This window comes from Pleurodeles waltl, chromosome 5, assembly GCF_031143425.1.
Source record: "Pleurodeles waltl isolate 20211129_DDA chromosome 5, aPleWal1.hap1.20221129, whole genome shotgun sequence".
Lineage (NCBI taxonomy): Eukaryota > Metazoa > Chordata > Amphibia > Caudata > Salamandridae > Pleurodeles > Pleurodeles waltl.
In genome coordinates this window covers 615,028,322-615,053,458 of record NC_090444.1, presented here as the reverse complement: position 1 = coordinate 615,053,458, position 25,137 = coordinate 615,028,322, and the positions used below count along the sequence as shown (strand labels likewise).

The 25,137-nt window shown below is 45.8% G+C and overlaps 1 protein-coding gene across 2 annotated transcripts in view; it reads left to right on the top strand.

The window, feature by feature from the left end:
* The window catches only part of SDCCAG8 (SHH signaling and ciliogenesis regulator SDCCAG8), a 1,349,628-nt gene that overhangs the window by 224,557 nt on the left and 1,099,934 nt on the right, over window positions 1–25,137 (top strand). For both annotated transcript variants that reach the window (XM_069234464.1, XM_069234463.1), the window contains exon 5: window positions 23,177–23,302. In XM_069234464.1, the coding sequence (XP_069090565.1) occupies window positions 23,177–23,302 (126 nt within the window). The remainder of the gene's footprint in view (window positions 1–23,176; window positions 23,303–25,137) is intronic.

Genomic DNA, 25,137 nt, shown 5'->3' with positions numbered 1-25,137 from the left:
GAGTAATGTTTGCCTATGACATATGCCCTAAGAAAATGTTTCCATGATGTGTGCTTTTATCTTGGTGACAATGCTGATCTGCCTTTGGGGAAAGTTTCCTGCTACGTGCCTTTATTTTTGGGTGATAATGTTGATCTGATAACTACTTGTTTTGCAACGATTTATGTGATGGCCTGACAACTGCTTATGTAGCAGAGTACTACTGATCCATGTCATTTTTGGTCTAATGATGTTTTGTGCAATACAGTTTATTTTTATATAACCTGTTGTGGAGTTTTCTTTGTGGTGTATTTATTATCTCACTAGTGTTGTGTTCGTTGTGCAAACACTTTGCACTTTGCCTCTGGGATAAGCCTGACTGCTAGCTACCAAGGAGGTGAGCAGGGGGTATCTTAGGTGTGTAGCTCCCTTGCCCTAACTAGAGTGGTGGTTACTGCCTGACTGAGGTGCCTCCGTTGCCAACCAGGAACCATATTTCTAACAGTACTGTTTTTTTTGTATTACATTTCCAAGATAGCCAGCAAATTGCTTCTAAATGTGGCGTTCGTGTTAGCACTTTCAAACAATCATAACTATGCACAGAATGCAGCTGCATGTCTCATCCTCAACCTCCCTTGCCACAAACACATATCCACCCACCTCAGATCCCTACACTGGCTGCCCATCAACAAAAGGATCATTTTCAAAGTCCTCGTCCACGCTCACAAAGCCCTCCACAACACTGGACTGGCCTACCTCAACGAATGAGTAAACTTCCACATAACAACTCGACAGCTCCGCTGACCTCGCCCTCACTACAGTCCCCTGCATCCCGTGCACCACCTCCGGCGTAAGATCCTTCTCCCACCTCGCCGCCAAGACCTGGAACTCCCTCCCCACCAACCTACACAAGACCCAGGACCTCCTAATCTTCAGAAAGCATCTTAAAACATGGCTTTTTGAGCAGTAACCAGCAATTCCCAGCCACCCCCCCCCCCCCCCCCACACACACACACACACACACGGCACCTTGAGACCATAACGGGTGAGTAGTGCACTTAAGAAATTATTTGATTTAATTTGATAGTACACTGCCACGGTGGCTGTTCACTGGTGTGTTTGTAAATGATTGTTTGAGTGCTGGATGAGTGACACAGTGCATGCATGATAAGTTATGCAGTGTCTAAACTCAGCAGTCACTTCACCATTCAAACCCCTTCATTCTCAGAGCCTTGGTTGTGTGTCTGTCTGTGAACCTGTCAAATCAATGTCAAATAATTTGAAGGCATGCCGGCCAATATTGAGAAGATTTTCAGAAACCTGCCACTTCATTAGAGCAGTCTTTTACATTGCCAAAATCATGCACTTGAGAATTGCATCATGAAATGTGACTGTTGTGTACTGTCTAACAGTTGCTCAGTTTGATCCCCCCAGTTGTCCACTTCTACAATAGATCATCACAGATGCAGTTACTGATTTCTTGATGAAGTTGTGAAGTCTTCCTCTTCAATATTCTATCACTCAGTGAGTCTAGAAAAGAAGCAGATGATGCGCTGATGCCATCACTTGAATCCTACAAGCATATGTCATACAACTCACTGAGGAGTTCACAGACCTATATTGCAGATGATGGAGAACTAGTCATAGACATTCTAGCCTGCTACTGGGGCATAGGGGGTTAATGATAGGCCACAAAGTGGCATTTTTGGGGGAAGTATTTCCCAGGAATGCTGAAGATCAGATTTAAAAGACATTTAATATATAAATATCTCCCAAAGCTCTGTATTGATGCAGTAACTTCAGGCATAACACCGAACATTTGGTGCTTCGCTGTGGGTTTTGGCAAGTAGTGGAGATGCTTAGGACTACCACAGAGAAGAATGTGCTGGGACAAGGGTTTTAATAGTATTTAAACATGTTTTGAAGAGAAATCTGACACCTTCATAGAATTCACCAGGCACTGAGTCCTGTAGCATGTCAGGTGCAGACAAGATATAATTCTCTGGTATGCCATATTCCCCTTAGTTATGAGTGTTCTTAGTATTTCAGAATCTACTGCATTTGCTGCAAATCCTCAATTAACTTTGTAAGCACAGTGTGTCAATCTCTGGTCACTTTCCTGACTCCAGTTCCTTTTCATCTCTTTGAGATTTTCTTTTTATAATTTTTGTTTTTTTAATGTTTGTAGAAAGTTTTGCTGTCAGAAGGCTGTCTTGTTTTTAAGTTTAATTCTCTACAGCAGGTGTTTTCAGTGAGGCGTCAATTTGCTGCCAGTTCTTTCCTTTTGTAGGGTCAAGCCTAGCACATGTGTCTCGCTTGCAAGACTCTGTTGTTAACTAAAAAAGGGATTGGAGCCTGCCTGTTTACCATTTGTTTACTTGCCTGGCACTCTTCTTTACAGCCTCGTAATTAGATCCTGCAGGCGTAGCATCATTTCCGTTCCTGTGTGTGGTGCAGCGAGCAAGCACTGATTAAATTGAATCAATCAGTGCCCGTCCTCTGCTCCCGACTTGATCGAGGTACTTCTTTTTAACTTCTAGGGCCCTGCAAATAGATGGTGTGTGTCTGTCAAAAAACATACCCAGCAGAACATACAAAATTACAAAGTTTTTTTTTCTATAGTTAACTCTTTTATTTTATTTTGCCAAGTATTCTTTTATCACTTTGCCTTCAAGTTTTGTTTTGCTTTTGCTGGTGGATGCTGCTCTCAAAAGATGACGATTATCTTGTTCAAAATATTGCAAAGCAGCATTGTTTCTTTATTATGTGTAATTTCTGAAATGACGCTTTAACACATAATAGTGCAATACACACCAATCCACCCCACACCAATCCAGTCCACCCTACTCAATTCAGTTGACCCTAGACCAATCCAATCCACCTCTCTCCAATTCACCCCACTCCAAACCAAAACACTCACCACAATCCACTCAAATCCACCACACTCCAATCCTCCCAACCCTCCCCACTCCATTCCGCCCCATCTGCTTCACTTCAGTCTGCCCCACTCTAATCAAAAACAGTCTACCCCCTTCATTCCAGTGGTGACTGGTGAAATTTGAAAGTGGCTGGGTGTAAACTTTCCAGATATACGTTAAATGAAAAACATGCATCTTTACATTCTTCTGCTATTGCACTCTCATTTGTGCTTAGATTTCTCATTTCAGACTTAAAACAGCACTCACCTACACTTTCCATTTCACGTTTTTGAGTGAGTGCATATTTTTTTATTTAAAGTAGGTGACTGCAGCAACTATAAAACATCCATCAACTGGTGGTGGAATTGTACCTGTAGTCATGGGTGGTTTACTTTTACTAAATTAGCAGGGCATGATGTTGGCACTAGCTCGTTCAGTGGAGATAGAGCATTGTCTTAAAAGTAAATAAATTGCTGATAGATATTAACATCCAGTGCTTAATTTGTTGAAACAAAATTAGTACAGCTGCCTAAATTGTTTGCTGCTCAAATCATCACTGGCACCACCCACTTTCGTCTCCGTCACTACCCACATGCACCCTTGGCACAGCCCAAATATGGATTGCAGTGAAGGAGCAATCCCACCAACCTCTACATTAAGGTAGTTTGATGAGGTTGAGGGGTTCAACTTCTTGAAAATTCTTTAACAATTAAGTCAAATAATGTATTTTACAGTCTGATTTTAACTCCACTTTGCTAATAAGTTATAGGACTTGAGGTGAAGCTGTACAGTCCAAATACCACATTGGGCAGACTCCCAATTGGTGTCTTACTTAGTCCTCCATCATAACATACAATCAGTCAATCAATCACTGCATTTGTAAAGCGCGCTACATACCCACAAGGGTCTCAAGGCGCTGGGGGGGGGGGGGGTGCTACTGGTCGAAGAGCCAGGTCTTGAGGAGTCTTCTGAAGGCCAGCAGGTCCTGGGTCTGTCGTAAGATGGTGGGGAGAGTGTTCCAGGTGTTGGCGGCGAGGTAGGAGAAGGATCTGCCGCCGCCCGTGGTTTTTCAGATGCGGGGGGACTGTGGCGAGGGCGAGGTTGGCTGAGCGGAGTCTTCGGGTGGGGGTGTGGAAGCTGAGTCGGTTGTTGAGGTAGGTGGGTCCGGTGTTGTGCAGTGCTTTGTGTGCGTGGATCAGGAGCTTGAAGGTGATCCTTTTGTTGACGGGGAGCCAGTGCAGGCCTCTCAGGTGGAGTGTGATGTGGCTGCTGCGGGGAACATCGAGGATGAGTCGGGCCAAGGCGTTCTGGATGTGTTGGAGTCGTCTCAGGAGCTTGTTTGTAGTTCCTGAGTAGAGGGCGTTCCCGTAGTCGAGTCTGTTGGTGATGAGGGCCTAGGTAACGGTTTTTCTCGTGTCGAGGGGGATCCATTTAAAGATCCTGCGGAGCATACGGAGGGTGTTGAAGCAGGACGCGGAGACGGCGTTGACTTGCCTGGTCATGGAGAGAGTGGAGTCTAGGATGACCCCCAGGTTGCGTGCGTGGTCCGTGGGTTCCGGGGCTGTGCCTAGTGACGTGGGCCACCAAGAATCGTCCCAGGCTGATGGGGTGGGTCCGAGAATGAGGACCTCCGTCTTGTCTGAGTTCAGCTTCAGTCTACTGTCCTTCATCCAGTCGGCTACAGCCTTCATTCCTCAGTGGAGGTTAGCTTTGGCGGTGTGGGGATCTTCGGTGAGGGATATGATCAGATGGGTGTCGTCTGCGTAGGAGATGATGTTGAGGTTGTGTTGTCGTGCGACGTGGGCGAGGGGGGCCATGTAGATATTGAACAGTGTCGGGCTGAGGGAGGATCCCTGTGGGACGCCGCAGATGATCTTGGTGGTTTTGGAGCGGAAGGGTGGGAGGCGGATGCTCTGGGTTCTGCCAGAGAGGAAGGATGTGGTCCAGGCCAGGGCCTTCTCTTGGATACCGGTGTGATGGAGGCGTGCTGATAGGGTGCGGTGGCAGACCGTGTCAAAGGCTGCTGATAGGTCCAGGAGGATGAGGGCGGCTGTTTCTCCTTTGTCCATCAGGGTCCGGATGTCGTCAGTGGCGGCGATGAGGGTGGTCTCGGTGCTGTGGTTACTGCGAAAACCGGATTGGGAAGGGTCCAGGATGTTGTTGACTTCGAGGTAGCGGGTCAGCTGTTTGTTGACAATCTTCTCTGTCACTTTTGCCAGGAAAGGGAGCAGAGAGATGGGCCGGAAGTTCTTGAGGTCCTTGGGGTCCGCCTTGGGCTTCTTCAGAAGGGCGTTGATCTCGGCGTGCTTCCACCTTTCTGGGAAGGTTGCTGTCTCGAAGGAACAGTTGATTGTTTTACGGAGGTGGGGCGCGATGGCTGCGCTGGCTTTGTTGAAGACGTGGTGAGGGTAGGGGTCCGATGGGGATCCGGAGTGGATGGAGTTCATGGTTTTGATGGTGTCTTCGTCACTGACGCTGGACCAGACGGTCAGGCGACTGGTGCGAGTGGTAGTCACAGGGGTGGTGGACTCAGTGGTGGGTGCGGGGGGTCGGGGTTGAAGCTGTCGTGGATGTCGGTGATCTTGCGGTGGAAGAAGGTGGCCAGGGAGTCGCACAGGTCTTGAGATGGCGGGATGTCGTGGGTGATGGAGCTGGGGTTGGTGAGTTCTTTCACGATGCTGAAGAGCTCTTTGGTGTTGTGTGCGTTGTTGTCTAGGCGGTCCTTGAAGGCGGTCTTCTTGGCGGTCCTGATGAGTTGGTGATGTCTGCAGGTGGCGCTCTTGAGGGCTGTGTGGTTGTCTGGTGTTCGGTCGTGGAGCCATTTCTTCTCCAGCTTCCGACAGGTGTGCTTGGAGATCCGGAGGTCCTCGGTGAACCAGGCGGCTTTCTTGTTGGTGTGGTTGGTTGTAGAGTTCTTGAGAGGGGCGAGGGTGTTGGCGCAGTCGTTGATCCACTGTGTGAGGTTGGTCGCGGCGGTGTCTGGGTCGGTGGGTGGTCTCAGGGCGAGGGCGGTAGTCAGTTGGTCCTCGGTGACCTTGCCCCAGCAGCGGCGTGGTAGCTGTTGGGTGCAGTGGTGTGTGGTGGGTTTTCTGAAGATGAAGTGGACGCATCTGTGGTCGGTCCAGTGTGGTTCGGTGGTGTGGTTGAAGGAGACGTGGGGGCTTGCGGAGAAGATGGGGTCAAGCGTGTGTCCAGCGGCGTGAGTGGGTGTCGTTACGAGCTGTTTGAGACCGAGGTTGTCGATCAGGGCGGTGGAGTTGGCGTCGTTGTTGTTCTTGATGTGGAAGTTCTGGTCCCCGAGGAGGATGTAGTCCGTGGAAGCGAGGGCGTGGGTGCTGATGAGGTCGGCGATGGTGTCACTGAACTGTGGGCGGGGTCCGGGAGGTCTGTAGATGAGAGTTCCTCTGAGGGTGGTGTTGGGGTCGGTGTGGATCTGGAAGTGCATGTGCTCGGCGGTGGTGAGGGTGTCATCAGTGTTCATTGAGATTTTGATGGAGTCTTTGTGGATGATGGCGATTCCTCCTCCCACTCCGTTGGTGCGGTCTCTGCAGGAGATCTTGTAGCCCTGTGGGATGGCTATGGCGATGTCTGGTGCTGAGGTGGCGTTCAGCCAGGTCTCCGTCAGGAAGGTGACGTCGGGGCGGTGGAGTCTAGGAGGTCCCAAAGTTCGATGGCGTGCTTGCGAGCGGAGCTGGTGTTGAGGAGGATACAGCGGAGGTGGTTGGGTTCTCTGGCTGGTGGTGTGGAGGGTTGGATGCTGGTGAATCTGCAGTTCCGGCAGGTGAAAGGCCCCTGGGTGCTTTTCGGGGTGGCCCGGTAGCAGGGGTGGTCTCGTCTGGTGTTGAGTGCGTGGAGGGTGCTTGCGTCGTAGTGCAGTCTGGCATTGCGGGGGTGCGGGTTCCAGGGGTTCTGGTGCTGGGTGCGGTCCAGGCGCGGATGGGCGCAGACGGGCTTGCCTTAGGCGCGCCCGCTGCGCGGCCTCCATATGAGGGCAGAGGGAGGGAGGAGCAGCTGGGAGGTGGGAGCGGGACGGCCAATGGGAGTGAAGGGGCAGCAGGGGCTCAGCGGCGAGGGAAAAACCCGGGGAAAAAACTGTGGGAAAAGACGGCGGGAGAGGGACAACAGAGCACAGCGGCACAGAAAGCAAAACACAGGGGCACAGAATGAAAAACCGAAGTGGCACAGAAGCCAAGCGCAGGGTACAGAAAAAAGGGAGCGAGTAGTCAGGCGGCAAAAGCGGCAACAGAGGTTCAACCCACAGGGGGCTGCATGGCAGATGGGGGGAGCGACCTGCCTCGTGACAGGGTTAAAGGTCACTCTCTACCACCGCTTCGCGGCCTCCATATGAGGGCAGAGGGAGGGAGGAGGAGGTGGGAGCGGTGCGGCCAATGGGAGTGAAGGGGGCGGGGCAGCAGGGGCTCAGCGGTGAGGGAAAAAACGACGGGAAAAGACGGCAGGAGATGGACAACAGAGCACAGGGGTACAGAATGAAAAAACGAAGTGGCACAGAAGCCAAGCGCAGGGGTGCAGAAAAAAGGGAGCGAGTAGTCCGGCGGCAAAAGCGGCAACGGAGGTTCAACCCACAGGGGGCTGCGTGGCAGATGGGGGGAGAGACCTGCCTGGTGATGCTGTCCAGGGTACACTGAATTTTATTTGTCAGTGCTTTGAATATCTGCGCAGGGGCATGTAGTTGTGTGGTGGTTGCATTACAGACTGCTTCTCTTCCAGAAATTGCATTCTTACCCAGCTCTCCTAATGCATCCCAATCACAGGCTGCAATCTCACTATTCTCAATGACATCGACACACTATCTCAGTTTTAACCAACATCTCCATAGATATTTGGTACTCTGTAACATAAAGTTGTAGTGATGATCTGCTAAGCTGCCGCAAGCAATCTCTTTGACATAATGGAATTTAATTCACAGATCCACACAGAACTCTTCTGTATCTCAAGATCAACCAGCAGCACAGTGTTGAGGCCTCTGCCTGACTTCAGTCCTGATCTGTTGGAACTGCACAACTGCAGTCTTAGCAGATGAATAGGTGGATGAAAATGGGCAAGGTTTAATGGTGACCCAAATTGCTCAATATTTATGTGCACAGAAGTACACTGTAAAACAAGGGATTAGCCAGAAAATTAAATAACCTCCACTTTGAACCAAAGCTCTTATGGCACCAAGCAAGTCATTGTGGTCCTCCTCGGAAGAGCTTAATTTTCTTGTCCATCCAAGCATCTTTTCATTCATCCTTTCATTCTTTCATCCACTTGCTGATATCCACCATTTTACCCTTACGTTCTGTCATCCATTCAGTCTTTCATCCAACATTGTCTGCCACCGTCCATGGTCGGTCTGTCCACCCATCCATATCTAAACCTATCTAGCCATCTAAAAACGTATCCATGAAACGTACCCCTGCATCCTTTCAATCATGTATGTAGCTATCCTTTTGCTAATCAATCCATCTATCACTCCATCCATCCTTTCATTACATCAATCCTTTTTCACTCATCTTTCCATCCTTTCACTGAGCCATCAATCCTTTCACTCATCCATCCACTCTTCGACCCATCTTTCCACTCATCCAGTTACCCTTTCACTCATCCATCCATGCTTTTAGTCACCCATCCATCCTTCCACTCAATTATCCGTCCATTTACCTTTTCACTCACCAATTGATCCACCCTTTCATCAAGCCATCCATCTATCTACCCTCCCTTTCACTTATTAATCCATCCTTTCAATTATCCATTGTCACATCTATCCTTTTACTCATCCATTCACCCTTTCAGCTCGTCCTTCCATCTGGCCTTTCACTCATTCCCCCACTCACCCATCTGTCCATTTACCCTTTCACTCATCATCCATCTATACTTTTACTCATCCATCCTTTCACTCATCTATGTATCAATGTATCCATCCTTCCTCCCTTTCACTCGTCCATCTTTACATCCACCCTTTTACTCGTTCATTCATGCATCTATCAGCCCTGTTAGTTAGACTTACAGCTATTGTTAGACTGAATACTAATTTTACTTGTAATCATGTTAATCTGTACGTGACACCAGCACAGTGAAAGTGTTTGTGGCGAGAGACCAATGGGATCTCAATATTCTGCACAGGATACAAAGTCACAGGGCAGACTTTCCAACCACATAAATGCCCGCCAGCCTGCGAAAAATAAAGCATGAATACCTAAGGTTTAGAAAAGAGATAAGAGCAGTGGTGACCTTTGCATAGGAGTTCAGCACGTAGCCAAGCTGGGCTCGCAAGAGCAGTAAGACTTGAATACAGCTCCACTGGCACGCCAGAGCTTTACTTTTGGCTTTGCGTATCTGCTTCCTATCTGAGCGTCTCCAGACAACGTGCTTGCTCTTTAACCCTTCTAAAGCATAACTGAGAATGAGAATGCCAGACTCCTTCTCCAGTCTTCCTCTTAACATTGGAAAGCAAACCAGCAGTGGGTGGGAGTGGAGGAGGCAGAACCTTCAATGGTGGTTACCATCCACTATGAACTTGTACTCCTCTGTCTGCTCCGCCCAAATCCCATTAGATCATTACATCAACGAAGTTGTGCTAACGCCTCCCTGGGCCACAGCAGTAAACATCCAAATGCGGATCTATTCAGCACTGGGAAATCTTGCCTCGCCCATCACCATGACGTCACTGCCCTGGCTTGTGCCTCCAGGGCGAGGACTTCTTGGACAGGCTGCATCAATCCCTCCCAAAAAAAAACCCTAGGCTGAAATACCACGAGCATCTGTTCGCTCTTATTGTTAAGCTGCTGACATTTCCTTCTCTTTCTCCCCTGTTTTGGCAGGTCAACATCCCTTATGCCCTGAGAGGCAGCCGCACCTGATTCTGAAACAGTCTGCCCCACTCCAGTCCCAAACAATTGTCCCCACTCCAGTCCGCCCCACACCAATGCAAAACAATCTGCCCTACTTCAGTCTAAAATAATCTGCCCGCTCCAATCTAAAAGGCTCTGTCTCACTCCAGTGTGCCCCAATCCTTGTTTGTCCAATCTGACTCACTTGAATCCAAAACAGTGTGCCCCGCTCCAAACTGCCCCACTCCAGTTTATCCCAGTCTAATTCAATCCACCTCACCCAAGTCTAATCCACCCACTCTACCCTAATCCACCCAACTCCAGTGCAGTCCACCCCACTGCAATCCAAAACAAGCTGCCCCACTGCGGCCTGCCTCATTCCAATCTACCCCCTCTCCAAAATGCCCCACTCCAAACCAAAACAATCTGCGCCTCTCTAATCGAAAACCATCTATGTCACTATAATTGAAAACAATCTAACCCACTCCACTCCAAAACAATCTGCCCCACTCAAATCCAAAGTAATCTACCATACTCCAGTCTTGTCAACTACAACCTAAAACAATCTACCTGACTTCAATTCTAAACAATCTGCCCCATTCCAATCCAAAACAATTTACCCCACTCCAGTCACCCCACTCCAATCCGAAACAGATTGCTGCACTCCTCTCTGCCCCACTCCAATCCAAAACAATCTGCCCCACCCCAATCTGCCCCACTCCAGTCTAAATTAATCTGCCTGCTCCAGTCTAAAACGATCTGCCTCACTCCAATCTGTCCCACTCCAATCCGAAACAATCAGCTCAACTCCAATACAAAACAATCTGCCCGCTCCAATCTGCCCTATTCCAATCTGTCCCATTTCTAATCTTTCCTACTCAGTCAGAAACAATCTGCCATACACTAATCCTCCCCACTGTAATGTTCCCCTTTACAATCCAAAACAATCTGCCCCACTCCAATCCACCCAATCCAATTTACCCCAGTCTAATTCAATCCACCTCACCCAAATCCAATCCACCCACTCCAGTGCAATCCACCCCACTACAAGCCAAAACAATCTGTCCCACTCCAATATGCCCCACTCCAATCCAAAACAATCTGCTCAACTCCAATACAAAACAATCTGTCCCACCCCAACCTGTCCCACTCCAATCCAAAACAACCTGCCCCACTCCAATCCAAAACAATCTGCCCCACTGCGGCCTGCCTCACTCCAGTATGCCCCCTCTCGAAAATGCCCCACTGTAATCCAAATTAATCTGTCACAATCTAATCTGGATTAGAGTGGGGCAGATTAATTTGGATGAATCTGCCCCACTCTAATCCAAAATAATATACCCCACTCTAATCCAAATCAATCTGCCCACTCCAGTCGAAAGCAGTCTGTCCCACTCAATCCAAAAAATCTTCCCTACTCAAATCCAAAAACAACCAGCCCACTCCAATCTGCCCCACTCAAATCCAAAATAAACTGCACCACTCCAGTCTGTCTGACTCCACTCCAAAACAATCTGCCCCACTCAAATCCAAAGTAATCTACCCTACTCCAGTCTTCCCAACTCCAATCCAAAACAGTCTACCCGAATTCAATCTGCCCCACTCCAATCCAAAACAATTTACCCCACTCCAATCTGCCCCAATCCAGTGCAAATCAATCTGCCACACTCAAGTAGGTCCCACTCCAATCCAAAACAATATGCTCAACTCCAGTGCAAAACAATCTGTCCCATTCCAATCTTCCCTACTCAATCCAAAACAATCTGCCACACTCCAGTCCTCCCCACTCCAATTTCCTCCACTACAATCCAAAACAATCTGCCCCACTCCAATCCATTTCACTCCAGTCTGACCCACTTGAATCCAAAACAGTCTTCCCTCCTCCAAACTGCCCCGCTCCAATCCACCCCAATCCAATTTACCTCAGTCTAATTCAGTCCACCTCACCCAAATCCAATTCACCCACTCCACCCTAATCCACCCCTCTCCAATGCAATACATCGCAATACACCCCACTCCAATCCAAAACAATCTGCCCTACTCTAATCAAACAATCTAACCCACTCTAATCCAAAACAATCTAACCCTCTCTAATCCGAAACAATCCGCTCAACTCAATACAAAACAATCTGCCTGCCTTAATCTGCCCCACTCCAGTATGTCCCATTCCAATCTTCTCTACTCAATCCAAAACAAACTGCCACACTCAATCCTCCCCACTACACTTTCCCCCACTACAATCCAAAACAATCTGACCCACTCCAATCCATTTCACTCCAGTCTGACCCACTTGAATCCAAAACAGTCTTCCCCGCACCAAACTGCCCCACTACAATCCACCCCAATCCAATTTACCCCAGTCTAATTTGATTCACCTCACCCAAATCCAATCCATCCACTTCACCCTAATCCACCCCAGTCCAATGCAATCCACCAAAATCCACCCCACTCCAATCCAAAACAATCTGCTTCACTCCAACCTGCCACCCTCTCCAATCTGCCCCACTCCAGTCCAAAACAATTTACCCCACTCCAATCTGCCCCACACTAATACAGAACAATGTGCCCCACTTCAATCCAAAACAATCTGCTCCATTCCTATCTAAAACAATCCACCCAACTCCAATCATCTTCACTCCAATTTGCCACACCCCAGTCTCCTGCACTCCAATACAAAACAATCTGCCTCACTCCAATCCGCTGTACACCAATTTGAGCCACTTGAATACAAAACACTTTCCCCCCAGTCAAATCTGCCCCGCTCCAACCTGGCCAACTACAATCCAGCCAAATCTAATCTACCCGAATCTATTTCAGTCCACCTCACCTCACCCCTGTCCAATCCACCCTACTACACCCCATGCCAATGCAATTCACCGCAATTTACCCCACTCCAATCTAAAGGAACCTGCCCCATCGAAGTCTACCTCACTCCAATCTGCCCCCTCTTTCAACTGCCCCACTCCAATCCAAAGCAATCTGTCCCACTCCAATCTGTCCCAATCCAAAACAATCTGCCCTACTCTAATCCAAAATAATCTACATCACTCCAGTCTGCCCCACTCCAATCCAGAACAATCTACCCCACTCCAAACCAAAACAATCTGTGCCACCCCAATCTGCCCCACTCCAATCTGTCCCATTCAAATCCAAAACAATCTGCCCCATTCCAATTCAAAACAATCTCCCCACTCTAATCCAAAATTATCTACAGCACTCCAATCTGTCTCACTCCACTCCAAAACAATCTATCCCACTCCAGTCTGCCCCCACTCCAATTCAAAACAATCTACCCAGTTCCAGTCTGCCCCACTCCTATCCAAAACTATCCTCCCCACTCTGATCCTCCCCACTCTGATCCTCCCCACTCTGATCCTCCCCACTCTGATCCTCCCCACTACGATCCTTCCAACTCCAGTTTGCCACACTCCAGTCTCTTCCACTCCAATCCAAAACAATCCACCCCACTCTTATCTGCCGCATTACAATCCTCCCCACTCCAAATTGCCACACTCGAATCTCCCCTACTCCAGTCCAAACAATCTGACACACTCCAATCTACTCCTCTCCAATCTGCCCCACTCTAAACCACCCCAATCTAATTCAGTCCAACTCACCCCAATCCACTCTGCCCCACTGTAATAATCAAAAATAATCTGCTGCACTCTAATCCAAAACAGTCTGTCCCACTCTAATCCAAAAATCTGCCCCACTCCAATCCTAAACTACCTGCCCACTCCTATCCAATACAATCTGCCCTACTCAGTTCACCCCACTCTAATCCAAAACCATCTGCCCCACCCTAATCCAAAAACGTCTGCCCCCACTCCAATCCAAAAGCAACAGCTCCACACCAATCTGCCCCACACCAATTCAAAACAATCTGCCCCACCCCAATCTGAAACAATCTGCCCCACCCCAATCCAAAACAATCTGCCCCACCCCAATGCAAAACAATCTGCCCCACTCCAATCCAAAACAATCTGAACCGCCTCAATCCAAAACAATCAGCCCCATTCCAATCCAAAACAATCTGCCCCACTTGAATCTGCCCACTCTAATCTATAACAATCCGCCCCACTCCAATCCACTCCACTCCATTTTGACCCACTTGAATCCAAAAGTCTGCCCCACTCCAACCTACCCCAGTCCTGTCTAATTCAGTCCATCTGACCCCAGTCCAATTCACCCCACCTAATCCACCAACTCCAATGCAATCCTCCGTATTCTACCCCACTCCACTCCAAAACAATCAGCCCCACTCAATCCAAAACTAATCTGCCTCACTCGAATCCAAAGCAATCTATCCCACTTCATTATGCCCTACTCAAATCCAAAACAATCTGCTCCACTCAAATCCAAAACTATCTGCCCCATTGCAATCTGCCCCACTCCAATCCCAAGAAATCTGCCCCACTCCAATCCAAAAAAATCGACCCCACTCTAATCCAAAACAATCTGCCCCACTCCAATCTGCTCACTCTCCTGTCTGTCCCACTCCAACCGCCCCACTCCAATCCAGTTCTCCCACTCCACTCCAATCCAACCCAATCCACCCATTCAACTCCATTCCAATACAGTCCACCTCGTTCCAATTCAGTTTACCGCAGCCCAGTCTACCCCACTCCAATCCACCCACCCCACTCCATCCCATCCTACTCTAATGCAATTTACCTTTATCCACCACACTCCAGTCCATTCCACCCCACTCCAATCCATCTCACACAGTCCCGTTCACCCCACTCCAATCCAATTCAGCCCACTCAGAATCCACCCCACTCAAATCCAGTCCACCCCACCCCACTTCAATCCACCCCACTCTTCCTCACACCAATCCACCTCACCCCACTCTGATCCACCCTCACTCCAGTCCACCCCACTCCAATCCACTGTACTCCAGTCCACCCTACTCCAAAATGCCATCCCACTTTAGTCCACCCCACTCCAATGCTTCAGTCCACCCCACTATAATCCAGTCCACCCCCTCTAGTCCACCCCACCTAGTCCACCCCACTCCAATCCATCCCACTCTAGTCCAATGCACTGCAGTCTGGTCCAAACCCACCCCACTCCCCTCCAATCCAATGAATCCAATCCACCCCACTCAAATCCAGTCTACTCCAATCCACCCCACTCTACCCCAATCCAATCCACCCCACTCCCGTTCAGTATACCCACTCCAATCCATCCAGCCTACCCCACCCAATCCATCCATCCAGCCCACCCCCTCCAATCCAGTCCACTCCATTGTAATCCACCCCAGTGTAGTCCAATCCATCTCAGTCTAATCCAGTCCACCCCACTCCAGTCAAATTAATCCAATCCAGTCCACCCACCGTGCTCCAATCAAATCCAATCCATCCTACTCCAGTTCAGTCTAATCCACCCCACACCAGTCCAATCTAATCCACCTCACTTAACTCCATCCACTCCAAAGCACCCCATTCCAACCCAACCCACCCCACTCCAGTCCACCCCACCCCAGTCCTATCACTCCAATTCAGTCCACCCCACCCCAATCTAATCTGTTTTACTCCCATCCACCCCAGTCCACCTCCTCATTTCAGTCTGCACAACTCCAACCCACCCCATCCAGTCCACCCACTCCAATCCACCTCACTCCACCCCAATACCAGTCCACCCCCACTCTACTCCAATCCAGTCCATCCCCACTCTACTCCAATTCAATCCACCAACTACCTCAATCCACTCCAATCCACTCCACCCCACACCACTCTTCTCTGTCACTGAAACACTGAACTCTTCTCCCCTCTACCGAACTTCACAACACTCTACTCCCCCCTACTTCACTCCATGGTACTTAACTCCAAAAGAAAAACTCTACAGTGCTACTCCCCCACTCCACTCTGACACTCAATGCCACCAACTTTTAGCCAAGCTGAAAAGCAGCCTCACTGGTGTACAACATGGCAAAACACGTTGCCATGCCAATAGCTCTTTAGATTAGACCTATTGGCTTTGCCAATGCTTATTAGGTCTGTGCTACAAACAGCTGTTTTGCCTAGCTCCTATAATGAACAAGACCTTATTTTTACAAATGTTTTTGTGCCTGTTTCGCCTTGCAACCACTCCCTTTGTAGTGACTTAGTAAATATTTTGTGGAAATATTTGAATATGGCAGTCAGACAGTATTCTATGTCATTGTCTTGACTGCTACCGTGTCACCTCGTCTCTGAGTAAACGTATTGTGGAGTGCTTTCATGGCATACTCATAGGGAAGGATAGGCAACTGCATTGTATTACCTTAAAGATGAGCAAGATATATCACATTGCCTACCACCACTAATCCTAGTTCCAACTAATTCCAGGCGTTGATCTTTTAGGTTTTCTGTACTGGGGCATCCCAGGTATTTACTTTTGTCTTTACTTGTATATCGGTGTCATCTTCATTGCAAATGCAGGCTACTGTACATCCTGCAAGTTTATAAAACTTGAGCATCCATCACCTATGGCTCAGATAACCACTGAAGTGAAATCCCTCCAAAGACCTTCTGCATTCGGATTGAGGGGCCATTTGCTATATCTTGCTCTTTTTTCATTTAAGATCTTTGTTTTGAATATATGTTGCAAAATGTTGTATGGCCCTCAAAGTATGTAGAGCCTCATAGGAATGCATATAGCCTATGACCGTTCTAGTTTCAAAATACCCAACAGTTAGTTATGGTCTTCTTCATCTTCCTGTGTCTAACAGTCGTGGATAATAGAAGGGCATAAGCACCTTAGAATAGCAGATCTTCCCCAAACTTTAAAAGTGAGAAATACCTTCTTCAGTTTATCCGAAGGTTGCCCAATAATTGGCTCCCGAAGCAGATAAGAATGCTTCCTGTTGCGCCCTATTAGAGCATGTTTCTCTTTTGGATTGACAAATTTCACAATGAGACCTAGGTATTTTAGTTCTTTATGAATAGATTATTTATCGAATTTTCAATTCTCATTCTTTTTTCTTTTTATTGGAAAATACTGGTCCACTTTCATTTCCGAAGCCCTCCCAACCTTGTTGAATGTTTTCACCAAGACCAGACTTCCCAAAGCTTCTAAATCTCTGTGTTTGCACAGAAGAGCTTGTCTCTTTTGCTTAGTTTTGTGACACTGGTCATGGACAATTACGTTTTTTTTCCTTTATAAATTGTTTGTTTTTGCCTAGACATTTTTAAAAGCACAGCCTTTTTAGGTCGACGCACGCCCATCACTTTCACTCGTTCCTGGGCTTGTCTTTCAAAAATCCTTTGTTATCATTGGTAAATGCTTTACCTTTGTCCCTCCTTGGGACGGTTTTGTTATCGACTTGTAGACTGCCCCTGTTACATGGATAATTACACGATTGCCGATATGTTTGACCGTGGGCAAACTTCTTTTTCCTTTTGTGTCTCTCCTTCGCACTTATGCTCATGGCAGCCATGGCGGTTTGAATAGGCTCGCTAATGTCAACTAATGTTTTACATTTCATTTTTAATTTATGTGGCAAGGAAAGACCAGTTAGTAATTTACAGCGCCAATGGCTCCAACTCGAGTAAATGGTAGACCCATTGAATTGCAAATGCCTGTTTCCTTCTTGTGGTATGTCAAAGCAAAGCCTCTGGATGGAAGAGAACGGCTTTATTTCTGTGTTAGTGTTGTGATCGCCACTCCTAACTTCCTTGCCAAAGTGTTTTTAATATACCTTTTAAACTCTGTTTCAGTTTCGCTTTACATCCCCAGATCAATAGATTATAGGCCCTTATATTCTGCGGACTACAGTTTTACTTTCTTGTTATTGAGGGTTTGCGCTTCTGTGGAATTCAAAGCAGATATCTGAGGAACAGTTAAGTTTTGGTTAGTATTTCAAGTGTAGGGCTCATTTGCCATACCCCGATTGTCAGGATGCAACAACTCTTTCGGCTTGCACATCCTGGTGAATTGTGGAAAGGCTTTCCCAAGGACTGTAGGGTCTGTATTGCTTCATCATAGACGTCTCCACCGACTTTTGACTACCAAATTTATTTTTAGTTACTTCTTTTTCATGCTTTCAGTGTTCTCAAATTACGATATCTTCGTCATCCTTTTTTTGTGAAGGTGGTGTAGAGAGTCACGGATAGACTGCAGACGCGAGGTACATCAGCTCCAGTTACTCTCCACAAAATCTGTTTAAAATCTATATTGGGCAAGACTCTTATACCGACATGCAGATAAGGGAACCTGCTGCTGCTTCTGTGGAGTACCTCCGAAACATTAATGCTCTTGCAAAATAAGAAGAGCGGGCAATGAAAGACGGAGTTCCCTCCTGCCCACCAGAAACTAAGCACAGGTCATTTGTTGGTGAGTAATATTGACAGTGGAGTGTCGGTATGGGGCAAAAGTATAGAAGTTGGGGGAAACGTATTGTGGCCTACACTGATATCACCCCAGTAGGAAATGGGCTTAAAGAATACCTAAAAGTAGTCAGGCACCAGGAAAGGTATGCGTTGGCATCTCCAATTTTTATCCATTGGAAAATGAGCGCTGCAGGCTGTGCAGACATCGCAGAGTCTCCTGCGGGTCAGTTGATGCTGTTGTCCAGAGGGGAGCAGCCGGATTGTGTGCTTTCCTGGCTCAGAGGTCTGTAATCAGAGAAGAGGCAGAGACCCGCAGAGGAGCAGGACTGAGAGGGTGAAGAAATGCTGAAATGCAGGGAGTATGTATACAGGCAGGTGCTCTACAACATAGGCCAGACTGTAGGAGAACGAAAAACTTAATAAATTACTTTAATTAGCAATCATATTCCCTGGGAGAATCCAGAGGGGAGAGGGTAAGACAGCATTGTAGGAAGCACTAACTGATGTTCCCATGTTTTAAAAAGTGCATTGAAAGCTAGGGAAGGCTAAAGAAAATGATGTGACACATCAACTAAAATGGACAACTGTACCTAAAAGGACAAGTGGGATGAAAAGAACAGCACATGAATAGAGGAAGTGACAGTCTCATCTAGAGGCATGTTACTAGCGATTACCGAGTCCACAGTTGTGATTCAGGGGACATTTTGCCCTGTAGGGGAATAAGTAGTGCCTTTTCTTCAGGATTTTTAAAATAATTTCATCAGAAAGATAGAAGCATGACTATTTCCTCTGCAGAAGATTGCAGTAGTAAACTAAGATCCTGGAGAGCAAACCGTGAGGCCTTATGGTAGGGTTGGTCCTTCTACTTAAACACCTGGAGGGAGGCCAGGGACTAGGTGGCAAAGCAAGCAAGACACAAAGGCAAGCTGCGATAAGACCAGAAGATCCTAGGCAGCACCTATGGCAGTGAATGACAGAGCACCCGATGAACAGTCTCAGGAAGGAGGTGTAGGTATTGGGACAGCTGAGAGTTGCAACAGGCAGAAGGTAGTAACAATGAGGAGGAAAAGTTGATTAAAGAAAGGGGGAATGCTTAAAACAATAGAAAAACAAAAGTCAAATATCACTGACCGTGGAAAGTGGCAGCTTCTGATTTTGAGCAAAGCCTTCAAGGCCAAGTCAGCAATAAAGGGATCCTGGACAAACGGAGAGAGGCCAGTTGTTTGCTGGATTGGAACTTGACGTAACTCTTTCTTCTATCCAAAAGAGGTTGAGAACATCTTGAGTTGGAGAGGGTGTTGGTTGAATGCCTTCAGTTGGAAGTGTTGGGGGTTGAGAGGTAAGAGAAGTTGTTGTAAGAGTTATAGCATGTGGGGAGCCCTCAGAAGCAGACAACTAGCATAGAGGGAAGATACCTACAAGAAATACACCTGTGTAGATTCAGTGTACAGTGGAGTTTGTATAAACAGGCTCTGAAGGGGACATTCCTTCTTTAAATTACCATTATTAGTTTGATGAATAATTTTTTACAATGAGAATAAACAGATTTTATTAAAACTTAAAAAGAAAAGGCTCTGTTAATATTGCATCACATTGGGCAGAACTTACTGTAATATTATAATTTATCTCCACGCGATAAGCCTAGGGCTGTATTAATGCCGGGTTTGCTTTAACTTGTGAGCATACACAGTGCCTGCCTGTTTACCTCCCTCAAGCGCTGTTGCAGCTCAGGAGCATCTCCCATGCTCTTCCATCTGCCTTCAGGATTACCCACTCAATTTACTCTTTAGTCCCAGTGTAACAAGGTGCCAAAAGTTAAAGTGGGTCTGGATTTTGAAAATTACGTTATATTGTTCTCTTTTTATGGTCGAGCGCACAAAGCACTCTGTCCCTGTTGTTATCTCTCTGCCGACTTGTAACCACGCCCATCAGTTTGGTTGGTTCGGGGCTTGCCTTTTAAAATCTGCTTGGTTTGATTAGTGAAAGGTATGCATACGTCATGCCTTTTCCGATGTTTATCCCTCCTCGAGCACACCAGCCAACTATTGAAAACATATGAGGCTTCATGTTTTCTGTGCGGTTTCCGGACTACTTTTTCTCTTTGTTTTGCAGGCAGCACGATCTCGCTGGGCAGTAGTCAAGCGATTTGCATGACATTGATCCTTTTACATAGATAGCATTTTTGCCGGTTACATGGATATTTGCACTTTTGCCAATACATCTCACTGTGAGCAAACTTCTGTTTCCTTTTGTATGTTCGCTTCACACTCATGGCGGCCGTGGGCTCGCTTATGTGAAACTGTTTATCTTTTCATTTTCAGTTTATGTGGCAAGAAATATCCGGTTATGAGTTTGCAAAGCTAATTGCTCTAACTCGAGCAAACGTAAGACCCATTGCATTCTAAATGGTTGTTTTCTAGGAAATAGCTTCTTTGATGTGGATTTAGGGTTTTATAAAGTGCTAGCAGCCAACATAACTTACTGATGTGTGCCAAAGGTTTAACCATCTTGGTAGATTTCCTAAGGTCACCCATCTCATGCATTACCATGTGGGCCCGCTGAGTGGAAAAACTGACACGGGTGGAGGTGGGGAGGTCTGGGGACTATGAGATCAGACCCAAGCAGGTTTGTTTAGGTGGGGCCGTCAAGAAGTCGGAGAATGCAACAATAGTGCCCTTACAAATCCTTATTTTATACTCACCTATTGTATAAATAAAAAATGACAAGCAATTATTGCAACAATTAATTAGAGCATTAGCAAAGGTGAGTAATAGACCACATGCAAAGAAAATGTTTAACTTAAAAAGACAATCGAAAAAAAATCCTCATTATTGGCAGCCGTTCTGAGTAAATGTACCCAGTTCCTGCATACCGCAGCCTTTTCTTGTCAGGAGTCCAAATTCACAGATGCATCGCACTTTATTCCTTCTGAGCGGCCCATCTACGTTTTATTGGTTTCTATAGTAACCTGGTTAAACATAGGTTACTCATACTATATTGCAATGAGTAAAAAACGTGAAAAATCAGGTTGCCTTTCTCAGGATGTTCATGGAAACAAGTTGAGTACTACACAGGCATGAGGCTCAGTTTTAGCGGTAAGAATTCGGTTTCCCTGTGCTGCTTGTTGCTAAATTAAAACGTTATTATTATAAAATACATATATAAGGATTATGAAAACATAAACATTGACCCCTTGTGCTTGCATACCAGAACACATGGTATGTCTGTTTAAAGGGCTGGGTGCAAAGGTCATACATCACAAAGATATGAGTTCACATCAGTACTTTAGCTCACTCTTGCAGTAGTCACAGTAATGATCAGCTACCCCTTTAGAGGAGGGCCAGCATCATCAAAATCAGGCAAATGGCCCATCATGAGAGACACCTTGAAGGAAACTCTTTGTATTGGAAAGGTCACTGCACATAGGCCATCGGTCGTTGACTGAGCTGCCTGCGGATGGCCTCTGTCACACAAGGCACAGCTTCTTCACTGGAAGCAACACCAAAAGAGCTGGCCTCACTCAGGTAAACATCAATGACTCCATCTGTCAGATACTTTCATGCAATTTCTCGGTACGAGAGGAAAGGTGTCATCGTTTCTTCCTGGTTGGGAGAGTATAATTGGGTTCAACTGGCTGTTAGATATAATGGCGGCATGCCATACTGCAATGCATGAAAAATAAAATATTGGTTGTTCCTCTGCCTAACACATTTTTGTCATTTCTGCGACCAGTTTATATCGGTGCAACTAGACCACTGTACTCAAAGGCTCTGACCCAGGTAGTGTCATGTGAACCTGAAAGAGGCATTTATTAAAATTGGCCTTATTCTTTTTGTAAAATTTGTAAGCGAGTTTGATGATAGATTTCTCATTAAACATACATGAATGTGAGATTTTTTGCCAGGATAATACGTCACATGTTCCTAATGTACAGAAAATAAAATTACCTTCAAATATTAATACAAATAATATGTTAAATGATGAAAGCATTATTTTCTATACATACTCTTGGTGGCAGTTATTTGATTTGAATTAATCACAATTGTAAAACAAAGTGCCTAGTGCATTAAATGTATTTTAAGTATTTAAACGTACATTGTTTTCTAACTTTACTATTTTTGTGTGAATTTAAATGTTTTATGTGGAACTGCAAGGAACATAAACCTCGGATGGGTGGCCTAATTATGATAGAATAGCCGCTTATGCTATTCCGAACCATGGTTGCAGGAGGGGTCCTTACACTGTAAATGCTTTGGTCTCCTTCCCTTAAAACCCATTGCCTGCTCAGGTAAGTCTCTGGATGGCACCGTCTGATCGCAGAGGCACTCTCGACCTCTGTCCCCTAATCACTTGTGTCTCAGGCAGGCTTTAAATGCATGCATAGCGCTGTAGAAGTGAGGGGGCGCACAGTACGTGCACTAGGCCCAGATGACTCCATGTTGGACTCCTAATCTCCAGACCACCTCAGGCTGGCATACGTTGGTAAGACCTGTGTAGAACACGGAAGGGTGTGCGGTTATGAGTGGTCTTGCCCCCATTGGTGCAGATTCTCCACCTTTCATGAGCATTGATTTCGCACTTGAAAATAAAAGAAACTGTGCAAAGTGTGGGTCATATGAGAATATCACTCGGGCCACCTGGTTCTTAATGGCACCTTTATGCCGTTATCCGTTCTCTTTGAAATTAGTAATTAAATTCCCTTCAGACTAGCAGTACATTAACTCTGGCTAAGCAATGTATTGGACATTTATGCATATGAAGAAAGTTCTGCTATTTATTTGTACAGGTATTTTTTCAACAGGAATAGCATCTGTCCTGAGTGTGTGATGATGGCTACCCTGTCGGAGAGCAAGAATGCTCGTTAGAGGATTGTTCATTGAAGTGCACCTTTATCTATATGTACCTTATGCATCACATCCTATTAATTGTAAACGGGGTGACTGTCTTTAGCTCGGTGCTGTTGCTGCTACGTTTCATTTCCCCCCTTCAAATGATCTAACCATACCTGCGCCTTTGGGGGTTTCTGGCGAATGAATGATTTCCTATTTAACTTTGTATAAAGCAAATCACTGTAAAAATTATTTCTGGAATTACCGAACCATTTTGTATTTTTAATAAAATATTTCTCAATTTTCAGGAAGAAATGTTGGAGGTGAAGCAACGAATACGAGTGGTTGTACATGAAAATGATGAACTGCATCAATTGCTGAAATCAAAAATCTTGGAGCAAACTGCGAAAGAGCAAGCTGTCTTTGATGCTTCAGTAAGCTTTCCTTGTTCTTCCAAACGCCCCCGTTCATTTAACCTTTGCCCCTAGTCTGCGCAGGTGTGTTTGTCATCTGTTCACAAAGCAAGTTGGACGGTTGTGCACATTTGTGTTCTGTGTCCGTTTTGTGAGTGTTCGTCCCTTTGGCCACTGGCTATTACCCTCAGAGGAGCCCTGGTGGTACATGACCTGAAGGCACTAGAGTGAACACAGTTCGCTGCCAATCCCTGATCGGTGCAGACGATGAAACCGGCGCAGTCAGACGCACAGCTTTCTCTGTTCATTAACAAAGTGGCTGTAGGAGGTTTACTACTTATCATTACTATCATCATTAGTTATATTATAATCGCCGTTTTGTTGTTATTTTTATTTTTGTTATTATGATTATTACTAATATTACTGTTGGTGTGATTATTAATATTACTATTATTGTAATTGATATTTGTATTTACGTTATTACATTAGTATCGTTATTAGTAGCAGCAGTAGTAGTGGTAGCAGTAGCATTAGTATTAAAGGCATTAGTACAATTATACGAGTATTAATAGAACACAACACACACTCGTAGATAGACTCTTGTTGGTATCAAATCTACACTGCGACCGAATTAAGGGCATATGACTCACTGCTGTTGAAAACGCCCCTGTGTAAATGTTTTACTGAATTTAAGCAGCCGAGGCTCCACTCAAAGTTTCAAAGGTGCAACGTTTCAGTTTTCCGCTCCTCCATGCAAAGAAAATGTCTACCTTAAAAAAATAAAAAAAATAAAAAAAACACAACCAAAGAAATACTACACTATTGCTCTGCCTGCCCATTTATTATATCTTGTGTTCGGTAGCTCAAGCCTTAGTTAGATGCCAGACTCAAAACGTATTCCGGAACTTTTTTCACATTTTAGTAGTAGATTTTATGCATCATGCTGGCAGATGAAGTCGGAGAAGTAGTGTGAAATATGATGAAACGTACTGAGATTAAAAATGACTCGCACTCTAGTGTTCTGACTTTTGAAAAAAAATTAAAAGTTTTTCTATGGAGGCCTGATTACACAGAGTTACCAAACTCGTGACTGGAGTGTATGAAGAGGTTAGCTGTGATAATTTTGCAATCAAAGACAAGAATTGAGACATTTGAGGTAAGGTGCACAAATAATGATAACACTTAGTAAATTTAGCCAACTGAGAATCCAAGAGCAGTTCAGAATTAATAATGGTTCTTTGGTTCCTCATTATGTTGCAGGTTTGAGGACTTTGTCGAATGAATCTGGCCACACCCATTCATATATTAAATTTTGAGTGAGCAATATATCTATGTTGTGGAGCATTATAATTAACTTCCCGATATGTTGGTTATTGCCATCTACTCAGTTGAGATGGAAGGCCATCTGCAGACAGTTTGATCACCATTAGCACCCTGTAGATAACAGATTTATCATCCCATTAAACATTATGGCTGTATAGGCCTGCATGTTTGCCCTGGGTCCTTTTCCCCAGCTCTTAAAAAAAAAATCATTAATTTTCACGGAGAACTTGACTACACTTTCATTAATCAAGAATATGGGAGGCAAGCACTTTCCTCTATCCATCTACAGTTTGACAAATTAAGAGTACATATATGTGATATCCTAAAACATTTACCTGGTTGATATAGATACATCAGGAGTTAAAGCATTGTGAAACTCATCAATTGTAATCTGCATGTTATGGATCTAAGGCCACCACTAGTCTGACAAGCAGCCAGAACACAAAATAGAAGCAATTGATATTTTGGATATGAAGTGCCTAGAATCTGAGTTACACTTTCATGATAGCTTGGTCAATGAAGTTCATGTATGT